Genomic DNA, 19873 nt, shown 5'->3' with positions numbered 1-19873 from the left:
CTGCAGGCACATCTGCTGTGAATTTTGAGCAGGAGCAAAGAAAAGATGTACACGAGTACAGGGTCTGTTATTTATTTACATAAAAACACAGACTAGTGCCACAGTTCCACCCCTGAGCAAACAGCAGCTGCCTGTGCAGGCCAGGCTGTGTTTGCAGACCTGTGTACTGAGAGACCCCCCCCCCCACTGCGCTCTGGGAGCTGCAGGGGCAAGGGAGGGAGGAGCAGTCCTGAGAGGCTGAACTTGGCTCCCAGGTCCTCTTGCCCCTGCTGTGGGAGTGCTGCTGGCAGCTCCTGTCGCTGCCTGCTTGCCCCTTCCTTCTGCCCCAAATGAGTGAGCTAAAAATACCCCCTACACTCACATGCAAGGAGGGCCCTACAGACCCTGCCGGGCCCAGGATGTGGCTCCAGAGCTGCGGCCTGGTAACAAACTCCTCTACTCTACGGGCCGGGCAGCCAGGACGTGCCGGGTGCAGTTTTGGCGCTCAGGTTGCCAGTGGGGGCGAGGGCTGCTTGGGGCTGTCCCTGCCCCCAGAGCCGTGGTGGGGCTGGGAGGAGGCGCATGCAGCTGGAGTGGCCACCGGGCAGGACGGAGGTGCTGATCAGGGTGCAGTGCTGCGGCCGGGCCCCTCTCCGTGCTCAGAGGCAGCTCTGCCTCTTCTCGGGAAGGGGCTTTGCCACAGGGCTGGAGGGGGCTGTGAACCACACTGAAACCTGGTGTGTGGCACTGCCCTCTGTCTCTTGCCACTGAGCCCCTTCCTAAAAGTGCCACAAAGGCTGTGCTGCATCCCCTGAGGACACCATGGGCTCCTTGGGTTCCCTTCCTGGGCTCATCCTGCAGCCAGGCACCCCCTGCACTGTGGGACTGGGGTGGGCACCTCCAGCAGCTGTTACCCTTCCCAGGGTTGCTCCAGGTGAGAGGGGCCTCGCTCACACCCCGGAGCATAATGGGGTGCAGAGTGATGCCCCCCACTCCTGCGCACTGCAGGGCATCCCCCACACAGCGTCCGGGGCCTGGGCCCACCTCCCCTGTGCACCAGTGTCACCAATCCAACTATTCCCAGTGAGGAGCAGAGCTGGGGGCAGGTGGTGGCAGCTCTGCGCGGGAGGGAGCCGGGGATAACACATACACACCACCGGCGGGGGAAGCGAGGAGTGATGCACACACGGAGACGGACGGCAGCGGGACAGCGCCGGTGGCATTGCAATGGCTCCAGGGTGCCGTTAGCACATGCGCTTGTACGTGTAGATATAGGCCTTGCAGTTGGGACACGTGTGTGTCACGTCCTTGAAGTCATCGAACAGGCAGGGGATCAGGCAGCAGCAGAGATCACACCTAGAGCACAGGGAGAGGCAGAGATGCTGAGCTGGGGCAGCCCCTGAGCACAGGGATCATTCTGGGCCATGGGCAAGAGATGTGAGTAATTGTAGGGGCTGTCACCCCAGGAACCCCTCTGCTGCTCCAGTGCCATCTCTGTGCCAAGGACCCCACCATGCCCAGCCAAGGCCACCAGCACTGGGGCTACCAGGACCAGGCTGAGCACCCACCACGAGGCCCCAGCTCTGCTTGCAGCACCTACCCCACGAAGCAGCAGAAGAAGCCAAGAAGGAAGCTCATGAGCCCAATCTCGTAGGAGATCTTGGTGGTGATGGCTTGCTGGCAGTGGGGACACACCGTCTGCACAGGGGCACCCTGGAAGATCTCCCCCTGCAGCACTGTGACTGTGGTGGCAGCTCCCGGTGGGACGAGCACTGTGGCTGTGTGGCCACCAGGAGAGGGGTAGGGGCCTGGGGCAGGGTAGTAGCCCATGTTGGGGTGAGGGCCTGGGGGTGGGTAGTACCCTGCTGTGAATGAGAAACATGAACAAGTGAGCACCTTTGTACATGGCAGGAGAGGCCAGATCCTTACGGGAGAGGCCCCCACCCTTTGAGTACAGACTTGGGGCCAACCCTGCTACAGGCACTGTACCCCCCACCCCATCCCAAGGAGCCTCGCTGCAGACCCCAAAAGGCAGCCCCAATCCCCTCTTTTGTCCCCCCATTCCCCGGGGCACCAGGAAATACGTGCTGCTGTGTCGCCCAACCCTGTGCAGGACTCACCTGGTGGCACATAGGGCCCAGAGCCATCCGTGGGCATGTGGGGGGGCACGAACCCTGGCTGTGAGGGTGGCTCATATGGGGGGGGTCCAAACTCAGGAGGGGGGATGGGAACCCCCTGGGGCTGTCCCACCACCGGGGTGACACCCTCTGAAAGAAAACACAGAGTCAGCAGCCAAGGAGGCAGCAGAGCTGAGGGGAAGATGGTGTCCTGGCTGTGTGGTCAGGGCATCCACCCCAAGAGGGAAGGGAGACAAGAGGCGGGGGGCACCCCCTTAAGCCCCATCCTCTGGGCCACAAGAAGCCCAAATTCACCCCACAGCAGGAAGCAGTGCCAGGCTTTGAGCTGGGAGTGCTTCCTGCTCTTGTCACTGCCCCTAGGACCCCTCCTGCCTCCCCCAAGGGTGACATGGGGACAAATGGAGCCAGGCTGTGAGGAGAGGCCACAGCCAGGGCAATCCCAGAGAACCCACGCTGCCTTGGGTCCTGTCTGTTTGGCAATGTCGCCCCTGAGCAGCTGGGACACCCCCCAGTACCTGGTGCAGAGGGTGGGCCGTGCTTCTCTTCTATCAGCGGTGCTGAGGGGCCCCCCGGATAGGGTGGGGGTGGGTCGTTGGACATGGCTCCAGGCAGCCCTGCAGGGACAGAAACCTTTAGGTGACACCAGCCTTTGGTGCCACAGGCACATGGAGCTGCATGGTGCTTGGGGACGGAGGTGACAGGTAATGGGGGAGGCCAGGGCTGGTGCCACCACTGCACTGGCCTCAGCTTCCCCCCCAGGCAGAACCAGGGGTACAGCCCCAAAGCTGGACAGGCTGTGACCAGGCAGCAACTCCAAGGTGTAAAATCTTCCTCCATGGGCCTTCCCTGTAAAGCCCACCTGGTGCACAGCAGCTTCTCAGGGCAGCTCTGGACTGCGTGCGTGGCCACACTCCAGGGAAGTGCTGGGCTGGGACGTGCTGTGCCAAGAGCCTTGGCTGCATCACTGGGGTACCACAGGTGGGGAAGAGCTGCCCACAGCCCCACACCTCCACCCTCAGTGACACAATGCTGTGCCCCAAGGGATGGCAGGACCACCACCGCAAGCCTGAAGCACAAACTCTGGGACAGAGGGTACAAACCCACAGAGCATTTCTAAATAAATCTCTAAATAAATCCAGTGAGTTAAGGTAAGGCCATATTTAACAGCTGGAGCTGTTATTTCACATGGAGTACAATATACCTGTCCTCTTCCCCACAGCAACAGCTCAGAGGCCTTGACAGCTGAGAGAAGCAGCTCCTCTGAGCAGCGTAGTTTGGAAGGCAGCCTCTTCCACTGGATCTGTGTAAAAGAAGATGGCAAGTCAATTACAGAGATGGAGAGGAGTCACAGCTGCAGCACTGTCCTGGCCACCCTGCCTCTCCCCGGGGCAGGAGCCTCCCCATGTGCCCCCTCAATGGCAGGCATGAGGCTCTGTGTCCTTGGCACGTGGCAACTGAGGCTCTGTGTCCTTGGCACTGGCACACTGAGATCCAAGGAAGTGCAACAACACCAAGAAACCTGATTGCCCTTTTTCCACCGGCTCAGTTATAGCTGGTAGGATGTGACTAAATTGGAAAATACAATTGAGAGGCTGCTCACTCAGTGCTTGGGACAGCTGCCATCAGGCATGGGACAGGGTGACACTGCTGTGAGAGCCCAGGGAGCAGTGCTGGGAGCTCCATCCTTCACCCCAACAGGCCAGGAGCAAATGTAGCCCTGCTTGTCCCACTTGCTGGCACCAGTGTCACGTGCTGGGCAGCCTGCGCAGAGCACGCCAACCTCCCCAGCACGGCACAGCATGCACAGGCACCAGGCCAGGCAGCCAGTGCTGCCCCAGGCCTGCATTGCAGGTGTGCCCACAGAGGTGCCTGTGGGGCTCAGCCACCTCCACCTGCAGCTGCCGGGTCAAGCAGAGCCAAAGACTTGGCAAGCAAGGCAGGAAAACCCATCCCTCCCTCACCTGCTTGGCTTTGCTTTATTCTACTCCTTTTTTCCCAGTTCACACTCCCTGCCACCGAGCAGCCTCCTGCAAGGTAACAGGAAATCTAATCGGTCCCTGGAGGAGCACCATCACCTGTTGCTGCTCACGGAGGAGCACACTGATCCCCCCAGGAGCCCAGCAGATTCCTGACAGGCACAGGGTCTCCCCCAGGAAGTCCGTATTTCCTGACTAGAATTTCTCCCCCAAGGTCTGAAGTGGTGTTGCAGCCACATAGCTTCAAAGAATAACATCAGGGTAGCTGGGGGTCATCTTCCTCCTGCTTTTTACTCCAATTTCTTCCTGAACAGCCCAGGGAAGCAGAGTTGCCATGGCACAGAGCATTTCCAGGCACACTGCAGAGCCTGCCTTCTCCTTCAGTGACCTACAAAGCTACAAACTGGGCCAGTGTTTCTTTTAGCTCAGTGGGGATGTGAAGAAAAGGAGGATTTATTCTTCTCAAAGTAGCCAACCACCCCACCCTGCGCATCCAGGAGCCTCAGACTTTCCTGTCCCCATGCCTGCAGGGGTTCTGGATGAGGCCAGCCCAACTGGAGTCCTTACCTGGGGACATCAGCCTGCCAGGGAGCTTTCCTGGCCCTCACAGGCCAACTGAACCCACAGCTTTTCTAACATAATAGATCTCCTCCCATTCCCACTCAGATGCTGCTTTCCCATAATGTAACATCTTTCAACACTCCCCAGCCTCACTCCCCCCATCAAAGCAGCTGGCAAGAAAACACAGGAGAGGAGGAGTCCTCCACCAGCCACTCCACCAACACCCATCAGATGAAGCAACAGCTCCAGGGTGAGCCAGCCCATGAGGGAATGGCAGCCATGAGGGTGACAGCCCATGGATCCCAGAGCCACACATGCACTGGGATGAAGAAGCTGTGGGATGCAGGGCTGTTCTGCTCGTGCTTGGCAGGCTCAGTTGCTCCTAATGCAATATTCTGCTTATTAAGAGAGATCTGTAAAGAGTAAGATGTTGGCTGTGTGCCCTTCCCAGGAGGAAAAGAAAGCCTGTTGCTTTTAAGCCTCTTAGAAGCTGTTTCTCCTGTGCTTTCTTTCATCTTAATGTGAGCAGCACAAAACCCAGCCCACTTCCAACAGAGAGCTCCGTGGGAAACGAGAGGGCACTCGGCTTCCCCTTGGCACTGGGCAGGAGCTACCCCAGAGCACCCCTCACTACCCTGGCACCAACAGCCCTGCAGTATTGCAAGATTACCAGGTTTAAGTTCAAGATCTGATGGAATCGCCAATGTCTTGTGCAGGTCCTTTGGAGCAAGGACACACTGCAAGATCCTAAGACTCAAAAGGAGCTGGTTATCATAGAAGGATGGAGATAGGAGATGCTATTTCCAGCTAAAAATGCAGATTAGCTCTTCTCAACTGGAAGAACAGCTTTTACCGGTTTCCTCTGCAAACTAACGACAGAGGGTAAATCCACTATGGAATCAGAATCATTACAAGCCCTGCTTCCATTAAACACAGAAGATGGGCAAAGGACCCCCATGCCCCCAGGGAATCAATATTTGCTAAAGAAAATGAGAAGATTCCCATTAACCTGCTGGGGCACAGCAGTGTGACAGACACAACCAGGACAGCACAGCTCCATCGCAGCCCCCAAGCAGAAAGGGCTTGGCCCACCCTGGCTGTGGCCTCAATCCGTGTGTCCTCCCCTAGCTCTGTGCTCCCTGATCTCATTCCAGGCAGCTTTTGGGTGAGAAGAACAAAACCATCCTAGGTCCCCTGTCCAGATCAGAGGTGTAACTCTCAGCCCCAGGAGGTCTGTCTGAGGCTTCTCACACAGCGAGCACAGCCAAAGTGCTGTGGGGCAGCACATAACCCTGCCTGTGGAAACACAATGCTTTCTAATCTGCCTCCTTCCCGTGCTCAGCAACTCTGCATCCAGTTAATGAGGGACTGTAGAATCCTAGAATGGTTTGGGCTGGAAAGGACTTTAAAGCCCATCTCATTCCAACAGCCTGCCATGGGCAGGGACACCTTCCACCAGACCAGGCTGCTCCAAGCCCTGTCCAGCCTGGCCTTGGACACTGCCAGGGATCCAGGAGCAGCCACAGCTTTTCTGGGCAACCTGTGCCAGGGCCTCCCCACCCTCCCAGGAAACAATTTCTTCCCAATTTCCAATCTAAACCTGCCCTCTGTCAGGGTGAAGCCATTTCCCTTTGTCCTGTCATTCCAGGCCCTTGTCCAAAGGGCATCGATCAATACCCTGAAGCCCCTGGTTCCCATTACTGACATGTTCAAAACTGATAGAAAGCAGCTTCCAGCAGTGATGAGAGAAGCTGATATGTCAGGGTCCAGTGTCCCATGTGGGCTGCATTCCCTCTGTTACATCACTGCAGAAACAGTTTGGGATTCAAACACTGCAAGAGGAAAGGTCTGCACATCCCACCTGCTTTCCAAACAGGTAAGGTGGGCACCACTCGTCAAAAACAACTGGTGTGCAGTGGGACCAGGGAATATCGTGCCACCAGAACAGGTCCTAACACCAGAAAATAGATAATGCCACAGAGAGGACAGCCACAGATTAATTCCTCCACTGCCTGGAGACACAAAGATTTGGTCTGCTAATGCCATTCTTCCCCAACAGCAACTGTTTGTGCTTCAAGCTGCTTCCTCCTGGATGAAATCTCCACAGGTGAGACAAACCTGGCAAGGGCAGAGCAGATGCTGGCAGGTCCAACTCACGTGCAAGCCCTGATGGTGCAGTGCTGGCCCCGGCAGCTCTGAGTCAGCCTCACAGCCCCACTGAGATCCATCCCAGAGGCCAAAACAGCCTGTGCTGTCCTTGCTCCTGCAGCACTTATAACTGAGACCCACAGCAGCTCAGCTTTGTTTTCTCTATGGGAGCAGTGGCTCCAGCCACTGAGACAGGAAGCAGCGTTTGTTCGTACTGAACCACATTCAGTGACATGAACACTTCAATAGCTGCTGCTGCACATTTTTGGAGCTCTTCCTCCACAAAAAAAAAAACCCAAAACCTTCTGATATTTGAAAAAAGAAAAAAACCACACTAAAATTCAATGAATAAATAAGAGGAAATATATGAGCACTTTCAGCTTCACTGCACATCAAAGAGATGCAGATTCCAATTTCCAGGCTTTTGGAAATACAGCTTTAAAAGCCAAGAGTTCTGAAGACGCTGGGCCCTCACTGAGCCCAGCACCCTTCCTTTAGAAACAGGAACAGCATTGTGTCCAACACCATCCCAGTTTTCCTGACCCCAGGAAAGATACCCATGTGCCACAGGCTATGTGCTCCAGAAACTGGGAAATACCGAGACTACCAAGGGGTATGGGCACAAAAGGCAGATCACATGCTGGCAAAATGTCATTTGAGCCAAAGTCTGTTACTCTTCAAAAGGGGCTTTAGGGGCAGCAAGGAGGGAGAACCGAGCAGGGTGTGCTAAGGGGGGCAGAGCCATACCCTGACTGTGGCAATCCCAATCACCACAATGGCATTTCTGAGCGGCAGCCTGGAGCTGCATGTTCCCTGTGTTACACCTGTGCCCAGAGCTCACAGGGATGTTGCCCTCTCCCTGGGCTGTGCCCAGAGCTCACAGGGATGTTGCCCTCTCCCTGGGCTGTGCCCAGAGCTCACAGGGCTTTGCCCTCTCTGTGCTCATGCCCGCTCGCACACAGTTCACAGGGATGTGGCTCAGCTCCCACCACACGCAATCCCACCGGACAGCTCTTACCTCCAAAGGAAAGACAGCAAAAACCTCTGCTGAACACGCAGTTATCAGTGGTTATTTCTGCCTGGTTTTTATGCAGAACAACAAAAAGATGTTTTCCCTGCAAACGGGCCAAAGCTCCCCCTCAGCTTTGCCTCTTCCCATGCGCATTTGCTGCCTCCAGCCTGCACACCACCTCCCCAGAACCAGGAGGGGAGGAATAAACAGCACAGAGTGCTTCAGCCTCCTTCAGAAAGAGGATGTCCTGGCAATCCTTGACCATGTACCCGGTCCTTTACCCGCTGTTAACCTTGGCAGCACCTCCTCAACTCCTCATCCCGGTCCTGGACAAGGCAGCAAGAGGGCGCATGTCTGCAACGCTCCGCAGGCGCCGATGGAAACGGAAACCCAAGTGAAGGACTGAAGGAAAGGTCTGTGCTTTTTCTGAGCAACTCAGCTGTGTTTTCCCAAGTCCAAGTCACTGCCAGAGAGCGAAAACCCACTGTTCAGGAACATTCAGGCTGCTCCCAGAACAGCAGATTTCTCCCACACTTCTGCACTAGGATTTCAGCTGCAGAAAACTGCTTCTTCCAGGAGGGTCAGGCCGTTCCTTCAGTGCGGGCACAGAAAGCTCAGCTGGCAAGGCAGGCCAGCAGCTCTCCTTTAAAACAAAGGAATGCTGGAGAAGAAGGTTTTTCACCATTCAAACCAGGTATGTCACACAGCCAAAGCTCCCTGCTCTGCTCTCCAGTATGTGAATCTCCAGAGGAGCATCCCCATTGCAGTTGTTTACCTGGGGACCTTGGACATATCGTTTGACCTTCTGTGTGCCACCGTCACCCAGCAGACAAATCACCTCAGAGCAGGATCCTTGCTGGGAGCCAGGTGCTGTATCCAAAGCAAGATCTCTCAGGGCATTAAATCCAAAGCACAATCAGATAATCTCCACAGCGCAGCCCCGGCTCAGCTGTCCTTGGCCAGAGATTCAAATTACCACTTCCAGCAGCTCCTCCGCATGGGTATCAGGAAAACCAGACACAAAATCCTCCCTGCTTAAGACAAGGAGGCTTTATCTGCAACACCCACAAAGGGTTACATGCAGGAGGAGCGCTTGCAGGACCTGCTGCTGCCTCTGGGATTCTCTCCAGTGCTATTCACCTCCGGATGGGCTGACCAAGCGCTCTTGGCTCTTCACACTGGGGCTGCAGAAAAAGCCTTGCCAGGACCTGGTTAACCTGAATATTTAAAGAAAAACCAGCCAAAATGAAAAGAACAAACTGGGGTAGTTCTTTCTGTCTGCTGTTGGCTCCCAAGACGTGGTACGTGGCTGTGGGAAGCATCACGTGCTGGCAGAGCTCACGGTGACATCCAGGAGCCAGGAGGGGCTGCAAGGGAGGAGAGGTCACAATCCCACACTTCAAAACTGGACTCCAGCTTCCACGTGTCAGGACACTGGGGAAGGCTCAGGTGTACACAGAACACTCTGCACCACTAGGGCAGCTGAATTTGGCCCCCAAAAGCCAGTTTTCTAAACACGGAGCAAGCAGGGAGCACACTGCAGCCAGGCTGCCCCCAGGCTGCTACTGGCCCTAGAAAACCCACTCTCCCACTCAGGAAGTGCTCACTGTTCAGACCCTTCCAGCTGGTGTCCTGGCTGCAAAACACCAGGTGTGCTCATGGATGTGATTAAAAAAACATTAAAGATAAACCTGAGTTCCTCTGCATCCTACCAATGTGCTCCAGAGAGATGAGAAAAGGAGGGTGCTGCAAGCCAAATCCCTGGGGAAGCAGAGAGCTTTTCTGTGAGACTTTCACTGGAGTTCACAAAGAATCCAAGCTAGCACTTGATAACATCCATGGGAAAGCATCCAGTGATACCAGCAGCTGTTGCCTCCAGTCCTCTGTATCTACTTAATTTTCCCCAGGAGGATACATCCTGCATTACATCATCCCTTTGATATCAGATAATATCAGTGATAACACAACCTGCCAGAATCTCAAGCAACTAAACCCAACATCTACTCCAACACTGTGTTTTAAGGTAGCATCAAACACAACTGTGCCACAAGAGTAGCTGTTCATTTAAACAAGCAAACAAAAATACCCCAGCTCAAGAAGCTTAACAGCAAGCAGAAGCCTCAGGAGGTCGGGAGAAGCTCCACAGCTGCCAAGGACAATCACAGATCCGAGCTCACCTCTGACGGCAGCCCAGAACAGAGGCTTAAGGATGACTTAGGAAGGGATCAAAGGCAGAGATGTCAGTCCCTCCCACTCCCAGCACTCGTGGTTTTGGAGACTGGGCAGCCTGGAGATTCTCCATGGAGCATTCCCAGTCACCAAGTGCTGCCACAGCCAGAGCAGCAAGTTCTGCTCTTCAGTTACCTACACAAAAAAGCATCTCCTGCTGTCAGCATCTGCTGCCTCCCATTTGGGGGACACCAGCACAGAGAAGGTGACTATACGAGTACTCACTATGTCTCACAGCCAAACCCAGGGTTTTATAGATTCCCTTTCCAGCACTAAACTAAAAATATTTTATTTCTTTATGTACTCATTCTTTCACCTCTCCCTCCTTCTATAGAATTTTTTGAGAGAAAGTCAAATAACACAGCTACATCATTGCTGAATCAAACTGAGTAGACGTGTGACGTCCATTAAATGACACAGTGAGCTCCAAGGGAGGAGGAAATTAGAATCAGAGATGAGCAGCACTTTTGCATTTCAGTTTCAGAATTAATCAGAGCCCAAGAGCACATTCAGAATTCCCGTGCAGATTTTGCAGCACAATGAAATAATTTTGAATATATTGGTGGTGATTCCAGATCCATTTTCAAGTGCTGTACAAAACATATGCCATGGTACTGATGTTCCCTTATCCTTAAGGAGAGCACCAGCTCGCTGCAGGACTGGCTCCAGTCTCCAACATTAGCATTTCCCATGCTCACAGATCCCCCTGCCTCGGCGCCAGAGAAGCTGCTGACATTCAGATTTAACAGTTACAATGTCACCTTGCACTTTTTTTGAGGACTAGTGTGAAGTGCCCTGTGTCACACAATTTTATGTAAGGCCAAGGCTCACTCTCTGCAAAGGAGTGTGGTTTGGGGTTCAGCAGAATCATGTGTGTAAGGCCTGAGATCTCTTCTGAGTCCCACTGCCAACAAGGAGGACCCACATGCACCCAGAGATGTGCACTGAAAGAACTTTTCCGTGCTGAAGCTGCTCGTATTACCACACTCACTTTCTTGCTCCCACAGAACTTCCCAGTTCCAGACTGCGACTTCTCTTGGAGTTGCCTAGGGCCACCAGCATGGGGCTAGACTGTCCCATGGCATTTGGACAGGAGGAGAGTACCTGGCACTGCCCTGCTCCCAAGCCCAACTCATGTGAGCTGCTCAAAGACAGATGACAATGTCCCAGAAAGGAAAACCCTTGGATTAATCAACAGTCACTGAGTGTGCCCAGTGCTGGGCACCCCTGAGTCACACACAGCTCCTGCCATCCCCAAGTCTCCCTCCAGTTCCCACCAGGCTCAGCTAGTCCACACTGACTTCCAGGTCCAGTGAAGTCATTTTCACTCCAGGCATGACTGTAGTTTCAATTTGCAGCACCAGTTCCTGCCAACTCTTTCGTAACCCCTTCCCCAAAGCTCCTACTGAAAATCTAGGACAGAGCTGGACCCCGAGCAGCCCTAACACACACAACACCTCACCTCAGGTCCCTGCTCTAGGCTCTTCCAAACCCTTTCTCTGTCACAGCAACACCCCACTGCTTTGCTGCTCCATGAAAAGCATCGCTGGTCAGAGGGTTTGGAACAGTCCAGAGGCCGGGTCACTGCTCCCACAGCAGAGGATGGGACTGGGGAAGATTCAAGCCCATAATAGCAGGATGCCCTCAGGGCAGGTAAATAGCTCAGCTGCTCAAATCCTCTCCTGAGCCTGAGGAAGACGGAGCAGCTGCCACAGTTACTACACTAAACAAGCTGGGAACTATTTTCTCTCACATCAGAACAGCCCAGCAGGCAGCTCCAAACTGAGCTCCCACCATGCTAAACCATCCTGAATCATGGCAAGGAGAGTCTGAAAGGCTAAATTAACGCTCCCTACGGCAGCCACAAGCTCTGGGGGAAACCTTCGTTCCCAAAACACAAATAGGCTCAGATAACACCTCTGTGGAAGACCTGCAACAAGCCCAGGGAAAGAGCTGATATTTAACACCAGTGGAAAGGGTCTCTAGTCCCCGCTTGCTCAAAGACCGTGAAGATTTTGGAGGAGCTGAGTGGTCCCAGCAGTGCAGGTGGGAAGGACAAGCTGACGCTTCAGCACAGGCCCAGACTCCTGCCAGCACTTCCTGATATAGCACAAAGCAGAATAAAGGCATTAAGTTAATTAGGAGACAAACCAAAGATGCCTCTAAGAAAATGGCATGCACACACCAGCAGCAGCTTTTTATCCAGTGCTCAGCTAAAAACACAAGACCAGAAGAGTGGGCAGCAGCCAAAATCCCATCCCCACTGCATTCCTCTACTCCATGTTCCAGGCTTTATCCTCCCCGCCAACACACAGATCCAGCTCCCCTTTTGCCATGAGCTGGGTGACTGGGACCCCTGAGGACCTCAAAAGCATCCCAGGTTGGAGTCACTGCAGCAGGGGTATAGCGTTGGCTCTAGTCCATGATTTCCTCCCAAAACGGAGCTGCACTGAATCCCATGGGTTCCTTTCCCTCCTTTAAAAGGGTGCCCTGCTTCTCATTTGGAGAAATAATCAATACAATCTAACAGGCTGCTTTTCATTCATCCCCAGCCAGAAATCTAATCTCCTGTTAACAGCACAGCCCTGAACACACCATTTATCTGCAGCGGGTACCAGCACGCGTGGATTTTACAGCTGTAGAGAGTGGGGCTGCCTGCATCACAAGGACTTAATTTATTCTCAGAAAGGCTAATTTAATCTGGCAGTGAATGTTCTCAAAGCCTCCTCACACAGAGCAGCTTTTCTCTTGGTTGGCTTAACAACAATACAGCATATCCAAAAACGTGGAGGGATGCTAAGGAAGAACACTGCCCCTGTGTTTTGAGCCCTCTAGTCTGAGAAATTTCTCTTGGTAACTACAGGCTTTCAGAAAACAGAGTCCCTCTGGTTTTTTAAAAAGCCAACTGTACTTTCAAGGCAAAATATACAACAGTTTAGGCTATTTCCCCCTCACATACAACCGCGTCTTGACAGAAAGAACTGGGCTCTTAATAAAACTAAAACCCAACAAAGATTGTTTAGCTTTAGACAATTCATTCACTTCCAACTGCATATCAAGAGCAGCAGCCAGCACACCTGGCTGAGGGTGCTCCCTGCCACAGCAGGTGACCTTCCCCAGCCCACACTACAGATAAATAAACCTCAGAACAAATCCAAAAGCTTTTTGTTTTAAAAGGCTGGGTAACTGCACCATGAAGTATTTCAGAGAGCATCCTTCAGCTTCCCAGCCTCTGCCATCTGCAGGGGGGCAATAAATAAGCCATCAGAAAGTTTTTTTGTTGTTTTTAAATTCCGTGTGGTATTTTCCCTTTACCTGTGACAGAGGTAGCATGTACCCAGAGCCAGGCTAAGCCACCTGATCCTGCATGGACATGGCATCACGTGCTGGTCCTCACCTGGATCTACCCCCTGCCCAGTAGATCACTGGAAAGCCAAGCACAGCTCCTTGGAGTCAGAGGGGCTCCAACAAGGCAGATTTAAGCTTTACAATAGACAGAACTGTAGAGTCCTCCACACAGGACTGTCACCACCATCCTGCTGGGAAAGAAAAGCTGCTGCTGTGCAAAGCCTGGATCATGTCAGAGAGGGCTCCTTTGCTATGAGGGCAAGAACGTGCCCCAGATGACATCCAACAGTTTAGGGCGAATTAGCAATGTGGGAACAAGGCAAAAATCAGAGGGAAGCAGAGCATTTATGCAGGCCACAGGAGAAATAAAGAAGAAAACAACACAACATTCCCCTTGTTCCTATCTGTCAGGAGTTGCTGTCCCAAGAATAGCCTATTCAGAAACCAGGAAACTCAGAGAGCAGCAGGGAAGGGCTGAGTCATGGCCATTTGGAGAAAAAAAGAAACAACCCACAACAAACCAACCCAAAAGGCAAGGAGAGAAAACAGGGGACAACAGCTGTTCTGGATCGTGGAGATATGAACCAGTCAAACCAGAACATATTAGTCAATCTTTATTTTCAAAAGCTCTGCAAACACATGGTACTGCCATAAAAAGCAATTGACCCTCCCTTTGCTACTGGGAAGCAAATTGTTGTACCAGGAAAAGTTGCTGGTGCTTCCCGGCACCAGCCCCTGGGCACAACACCCCCTCAGCCATGCACAGCTGCCAGGACAAACTGCTCCCAGTTTGTGCCCTGATTTTTGTTCCTCTGCAGCATTAGCATCCAAATATCCCAAAGATTTACAGGCTGGACAAGTCCTTTCCCTTTGGAAAAGCACATCCATCTCAGGGATGCTATTAGCAGAGGGTGAGGAGCCATTTCCCTTCCCCACAGTGGAAGAGCACGAGGTAAAACATGACTTGGATGGGTTTCCCACAACTCTGTGGACAGATGAGCCAAAGCCAAGTGCTCCCATCTCACATCCAGCCTCAGCACTGCCTGTCTGGACCCCAGAAAGGCCAGGCTGAAGTTAGGTTTTGCTCAAGTCTTCCCACAAGACAGTCTTTGTTCTGTGACCTAAATGAAATCAATTGTACAATAATTCTCCCCAGCACAGCAATCCTGTTCACTCACCCATCATCTGAAAGATTACACCTGCTCTCCAGCTGTGGGACTCTGGGAGGAAGGGATTTCTGAGCAACGAGGGGCTTATTTTTCATACAATTCCTTGATGATCTCTCACAAATCAGGGAATGGGGTGGGGTTGTGGCTATCTTTTCAATCAAACAACTATGCTTCAAAACATATTTGGAAAAACACCTTTTAATTCATTTTATCTTGCCCTGTGAGGTACTGTCAGATTGAAGCTGCAAAGGTAGGAAGTGGGAAGCCCCTCAGAGCTGCTGCCTGTGGGGAGTGGGTCAAGACAAAGCCTGCTGTCCCCAGACTGTGGCAGATCACCTGTGCTCAGGTGTAACTGCTCACCTTTCCCAGCTCTGGGAATGGCTGGGAAAACCACAACCCCTTCATATGTAGGCCCAACCTTGACACTAAGTCCAGAATGACAGCTCAAGGAAACTGTCCCAAGGCAAACAGGCTCTCATGGTTCAGATTGTGAGTAAAATTCCTTTCCTCTGTGACCACACAATGCAAGGAGCAAATAAAGACGAAATACAGTTACAGCATGGGCTGATGTGCATGCATCACAGTAAGATGGGATGGATGGAATTTAGGATTGTAAGACAATGCAGGATGAACAGTAAATGTGTAAGCTTAAAGCAAGAATACTTCTTCCAAAAACATCTTTCAAAACTGTTAATAGGGAGCCAGGCTGTTAGGGCAAGGTAGGGAATATTTTTTTTCTAAATGCAGAGACTGGCTATCGAAGAAGGTTCAGGAACATACACAGGAGGGGAAGTTTGGGGCAGTGGGACCCCCATCTCAGCACAAATGCTTTATCCTAAAATCTGTAGGAGAACTGGGTAATATTCTATTTTCTTATGTACAAAGAAGGCAAAGGACAGAACTATTACTAATGCACAGTAACTTTACTAATCACAGTAAGTAACAAATAAATTACTTAATTTGCACAGAAAGCCACAGCTCAGCTCTTCATTCTCTGATGATCTCAGGTTCCACCGTGCCAGGTGGTACAAAGTCAAACATGCGCTGCCAGCAGCTGCTCTGCACAGTTCCTAAGACATTAATCACATTGCCACCTTTTGGGGCTATTTCTTTTATTTTCTTACTCTAAATGCAGGCCTGCTAAGAGAGCCCAGATTAAAGACAGCTGCACTGAAGTGCCTCACGTGGAGATGTGCAGCATGAAGCACTTTGCTCCTGCCTCCATCCTCCACCCAGATCGATGACCAGAACAGAGCTGCTCTCAAACAGCTGTTTCTCACCACCACAAATTCACAAATTTGAGACTGCAGCCACAAGGCAGCTCAGAATGAATGGGCCCAAAGCAAAACTGTAACAGCAGCCGAGAGTCTCCCTGAGCATTTCACGCCAGAAATAAAAACTGAGCTCCCCCTGCCTCAGAGACTTCATTCTGGTGAGAAAATGGATCGTGGCTTCCTATGGCAGCTGCTCCAATTGCATTCCTTTTGATCAGAGGAGACAGGTCCTATGCAGAGCATGTAAAGATCTGACACTGCTCATGGAAGTGGCACAGCTTCTCTCCAGCTGTGAGATGGATACCCAGTGCTGTTTGGGAACAGCAGGAAAACAGCAAGGTGAACATCACATCCCAAGGCAGAAGTTTCTCATCATACGTTTTTTGAAGGAAAAAGTGTACACAGACCTCTGTGTTTGCACACTTGTGTGCTCAGGTGCCTTGCTCTGAAACCTTCAGGAGAGTGGATTGGCTCCAGGCTGGAGTCCTCTGCCTGTATAAGAGCTGCAAAATCAGGTCCTGGAAGCAAAACCAACCAAAAACCTCCAGCGCTTTGCAGAACTACTGAAGTTCCCACTACAAACCATCACTGTTCTTGTATCAGGAAAAAGGGAAGAGTAGTGGACAATTCAAGTCCTTTTAAGGCATCACTGACTGCTGCTAAGAGCCACCAGGCACATCAGCATCTATTTGCTGTTTCCCAACTCTCCTGTCTGCCCTCTGTTCAGCAGCTTTGCACAGACCACTCTGGGAGAACACCTTCTGAGAAGTTGGCACACGTGTCTAGAAACTCAGATATATTCAGTCCTGCCACCTTTGTCATTATTTTAATCTCCATATTATGCAAATGCTATTTATTGCCTGTCTGGCTCACCTGGCAGCCACCAACCTTTCCTGGAAAGGTACAGGAAAACTTTCACATGGTACATTCAGCACATGTACAGAGCCCTGGTAACAGTGGCAGGAGTGAAGCACCAGCCCCATTGCAGACCCCACAAAACCCACTATTTAAAAAAAATTTAGTTTCTTTCAATCCAGGATATTCTCTCCCAATTAAAGCAATCATAAGAAATCAAATGTAGGGGTTTATAATATACCACAAACAGACATAGAACACTGAATTTCATACTTCTCTTTACCCACAAGCAGAAAACAAGTCTTGGAGCAGATACAGAGCAGATACTAACAAGTTTGTGTATTTCCTTCCAAAACCACTCATCCTCATACTGGAAGATCAACCACATCCTTTGAACCCATGCATTTATCTGCTAAATTCACATCTGAAAAGGAAAAAAAAATATTCTTTTATATAATAAAATCATTTTCATCCCTTCTTTGCTGTGTTAGTAAGACCATCAATGGCAACACTTCTGCACGTACCAACACTGTGACAAGGACCCAAGCTCCCCCCAAAACATACAGATGTTGTGGACAGGCTTTAGTCTGGCCCCTGGCTGAACATTCCTCATCTACAGGAGCACCTTAGCTGTGCTCCCAGAACGTGTTTGCAACCTGTGCTTCATCCAGAAGGAAAGCAGTGCCCATTGTGTGGCTTCCCAGGCACAGAAAGAGCTGATTAGGAAGCAACCTTCAAAAACTCTCATAAACACTCATAAAGCAACACCAGGTGCTGAGAGACATTCTCTCTCCCTTCGTAACTGCAGCTGAGACAGAGCAGAACAGAAACACAAGGAAGTGAGTTTCAGAACTGAATTTGAGGTGCAAGACCTGTTGAGGGAATACAAGAAGCTCAGCATGGTCTTCCATCTTATCAGGAAGGGCTCAGGTTCTGAAATCAGAGAAGCTCCCTCATTGTTACCTGTCCCTGTCACACCTGTGGCAGGATGTTTTGGTATTCGGTAGGAACACACACATCCCCATTCCCAGCACCAACCTGAGTCAGCCCTGAGCAGACACGGCCACAGCAGCTCCACCACCCCTGTAAGAACAGCTGGGAACGACTGACCACGTTTGCTCCACTTGGCATTGCTTGGGGACATCTGGGGACACTGCTCCATCCCCCTGCCCTTGTTACAGCCATGAAGTCACTGCCTGCCTACCTCCAAGCAGGAATTAGCTCCTCACGTAACACCTAAGGAGAACAGAGCAGGTATATCGCTAAACGCTTCCGCGGATTTCCTGGGGCACACGGATGTCACCACAACGTTGAGACAGAGAAGCCTTTGGGAGAGGGAAGTTTTCAGCCTGTGCTTTCTACATGAGCTTGTTTAGCTCCTAAACGTGAATGAATGACATACTGTGGTTATATACCACGCTATGTCTACGTAACACTCACTGTAGTTTTCCCTGCTGCCTACTCTGGTCACACTGTGAAATCAGCAGGGCCCCTGCTGAAACTAAAGCCCCATTTTAAGTACTTTGGGTGAAGGGAACAAACAGGAGGCTCTTGTGCATATTCCCAAAGAGTTTCTCAGACAGTTCTACATACAGCCCAAACCCACTAGAATTAGAATTTGAAACATTAAAATCATTGTGCCTGGCCTCGTCTCTACCACCTGATATTTTAGGCTCAGCCTAGAATGTGACAACTGCCAGTCCCCTTCTCAGTTCTCACTGGTGCAAGGAGACCACCTCAGAGCAGCTTTTCCTTGGGCCAAGGGGCACAAACCTACACTTGCAGAGACCTGGAGAAGTTTAACCTTGAGCATGGCTCACGTGGAGGATCCAGAGGACACTGGCATGGCAGTGTCCATCCCAGCCTGCATATTCCCACTCCTCTGCAGAGCCCTGGAGCTCTCCCCAGGATCCCAACCTCATTCCTCTGTTTAGCAGCAACCACCACTCCCTGTGCTTTTCCTAAAGCAATCAAACACTGCCTTACAGCTGTTACCCTTTACCTCTCCAGTCCCCTTGGGAGGGAGAACCCAGATCTCACCATTTTAATGGTTAGAAACCTCCCAACTTCCCACTAATGTTTATTCCTTGGCTGCTGTGCCACATTATACATTAACTGAAGGAGTTCTCCTTATTTCACAGTGCCAGTGTGCCAGTATCATCCCCACCGTCATAATTTCTCTTCCTATTTATCAAGCCATCTCAGCTTCTTTCAGCTCCTCTAAAATGGGCTCATCCTCCCTTATCACTGGGCGAGCTTGTCTCTGACGAGCAGAGATAACGGGAAACACACATATTCGTTCCTAGGCCTGCTTCCCTGCTCTCCCAGGATCTGTCTGGATCGCATTTGCTCCTCTCTCAGCTGTGCCCTCCCTGCAGCCCCCGTCGTCCTCCCCGCCAGCTCACGACCTCGGCCGGGCAGCAGCGCTCGCCTTACACCGGGAAGTCTTTTCCCAAGTACACGACCTCGCTTTCCACCCGATTAAATTTCATCCCAGCTCTCCCGTCCCAACCCTTCCCGGCACTGCTGAGGGCACAGAGCTGAAGCTTTGTAAGATTTTAGCAGTACCCTGCGACAATTTGTCCGCGTTAAAGGCCCGTCCGAGGCCAGGGCTGCGTCCCGCTCCTCTCCCGGCCCATGTCCCCATCCAGCCGTACCTCTTCTGCCCGGCTCCGTAGCGAACGCTCCAGCCACGGCGGAGCACCGAGCCCGTCCCTCGGCCTGCCTCCTCCTCACACAGTTAAACAGGGGTTGATTTCCATCCCTTTTCTTCCCAGCAGCGTGGTGCTGGTCTTCTCCTGCCTACGTCCCCGCCTACGCTCAGTGTCCCCTCAGCGCCGAGTGTCCTCCCGTGCTCGGTATCCCCCTCCGGTTCTCAGTGTCCCCCTCCGGTTCTCAGTGTCCCCCCCGGTGCTCGGTGTCACCCCCCGGTTCTCAGTGTCTCCCTCCGGTATGTCCAGCCGGCCCCGCTGCCGGGGAGGCCGCCGCGGCCTGTCCGGGGCTGAGGGGGCCCGAGCCGCCTTCCAGCCGCGGCCCCCGGCCCCGCAGCCCCCCGAGTCCCGCCGGCTCCCGTGCCCGACCCCCACCGCCCACGGGCACCTACCGGCTCCCGGCGGCGGCTCCGGCACCTGGCGGCGGCGAGCGGGGCGGGCCGGACTGGGCGGGCGGTGCCGCGGCGGGGCGG

General features: G+C 52.4%; 1 protein-coding gene across 4 annotated transcripts; it reads right to left on the bottom strand.

Annotated features, from left to right (window-relative positions):
• Nucleotides 1–56: 56 nt before the first annotated feature.
• Nucleotides 57–19846, bottom strand: CDIP1 (cell death inducing p53 target 1). 4 transcript variants are annotated; one of them, XM_042037736.1, is made up of 6 exons: nt 19793–19846; nt 3319–3417; nt 2633–2731; nt 2100–2246; nt 1580–1844; nt 57–1335 (listed from the first exon to the last, which is right to left on the bottom strand). In XM_042037736.1, the coding sequence occupies exons 3-6, from the start codon at nt 2715–2717 to the stop codon at nt 1224–1226; spliced, it is 609 nt and encodes a 202-aa protein (XP_041893670.1). In that variant the 5' UTR covers nt 2718–2731; nt 3319–3417; nt 19793–19846; the 3' UTR covers nt 57–1223. The 4 variants fall into 4 exon arrangements, with proteins under 4 accessions (XP_041893670.1, XP_041893671.1, XP_041893672.1 ...); XM_042037737.1 differs by lacking the exon at nt 19793–19846 and adding an exon at nt 19347–19533; XM_042037738.1 differs by lacking the exon at nt 19793–19846 and adding an exon at nt 8107–8536.
• Between the last annotated feature and the right edge of the window lie 27 nt (nt 19847–19873).

Source organism: Corvus kubaryi, unplaced genomic scaffold (genome assembly GCF_017639235.1).
Source record: "Corvus kubaryi isolate FWS band 111438036 unplaced genomic scaffold, C.kubaryi_AGA036_p1.0 37387, whole genome shotgun sequence".
In the NCBI taxonomy this organism is placed as follows: domain Eukaryota; kingdom Metazoa; phylum Chordata; class Aves; order Passeriformes; family Corvidae; genus Corvus; species Corvus kubaryi.
The sequence above is the reverse complement of the archived record's forward strand: the minus strand, read 5'-3'. Positions and strand labels throughout refer to the sequence as shown.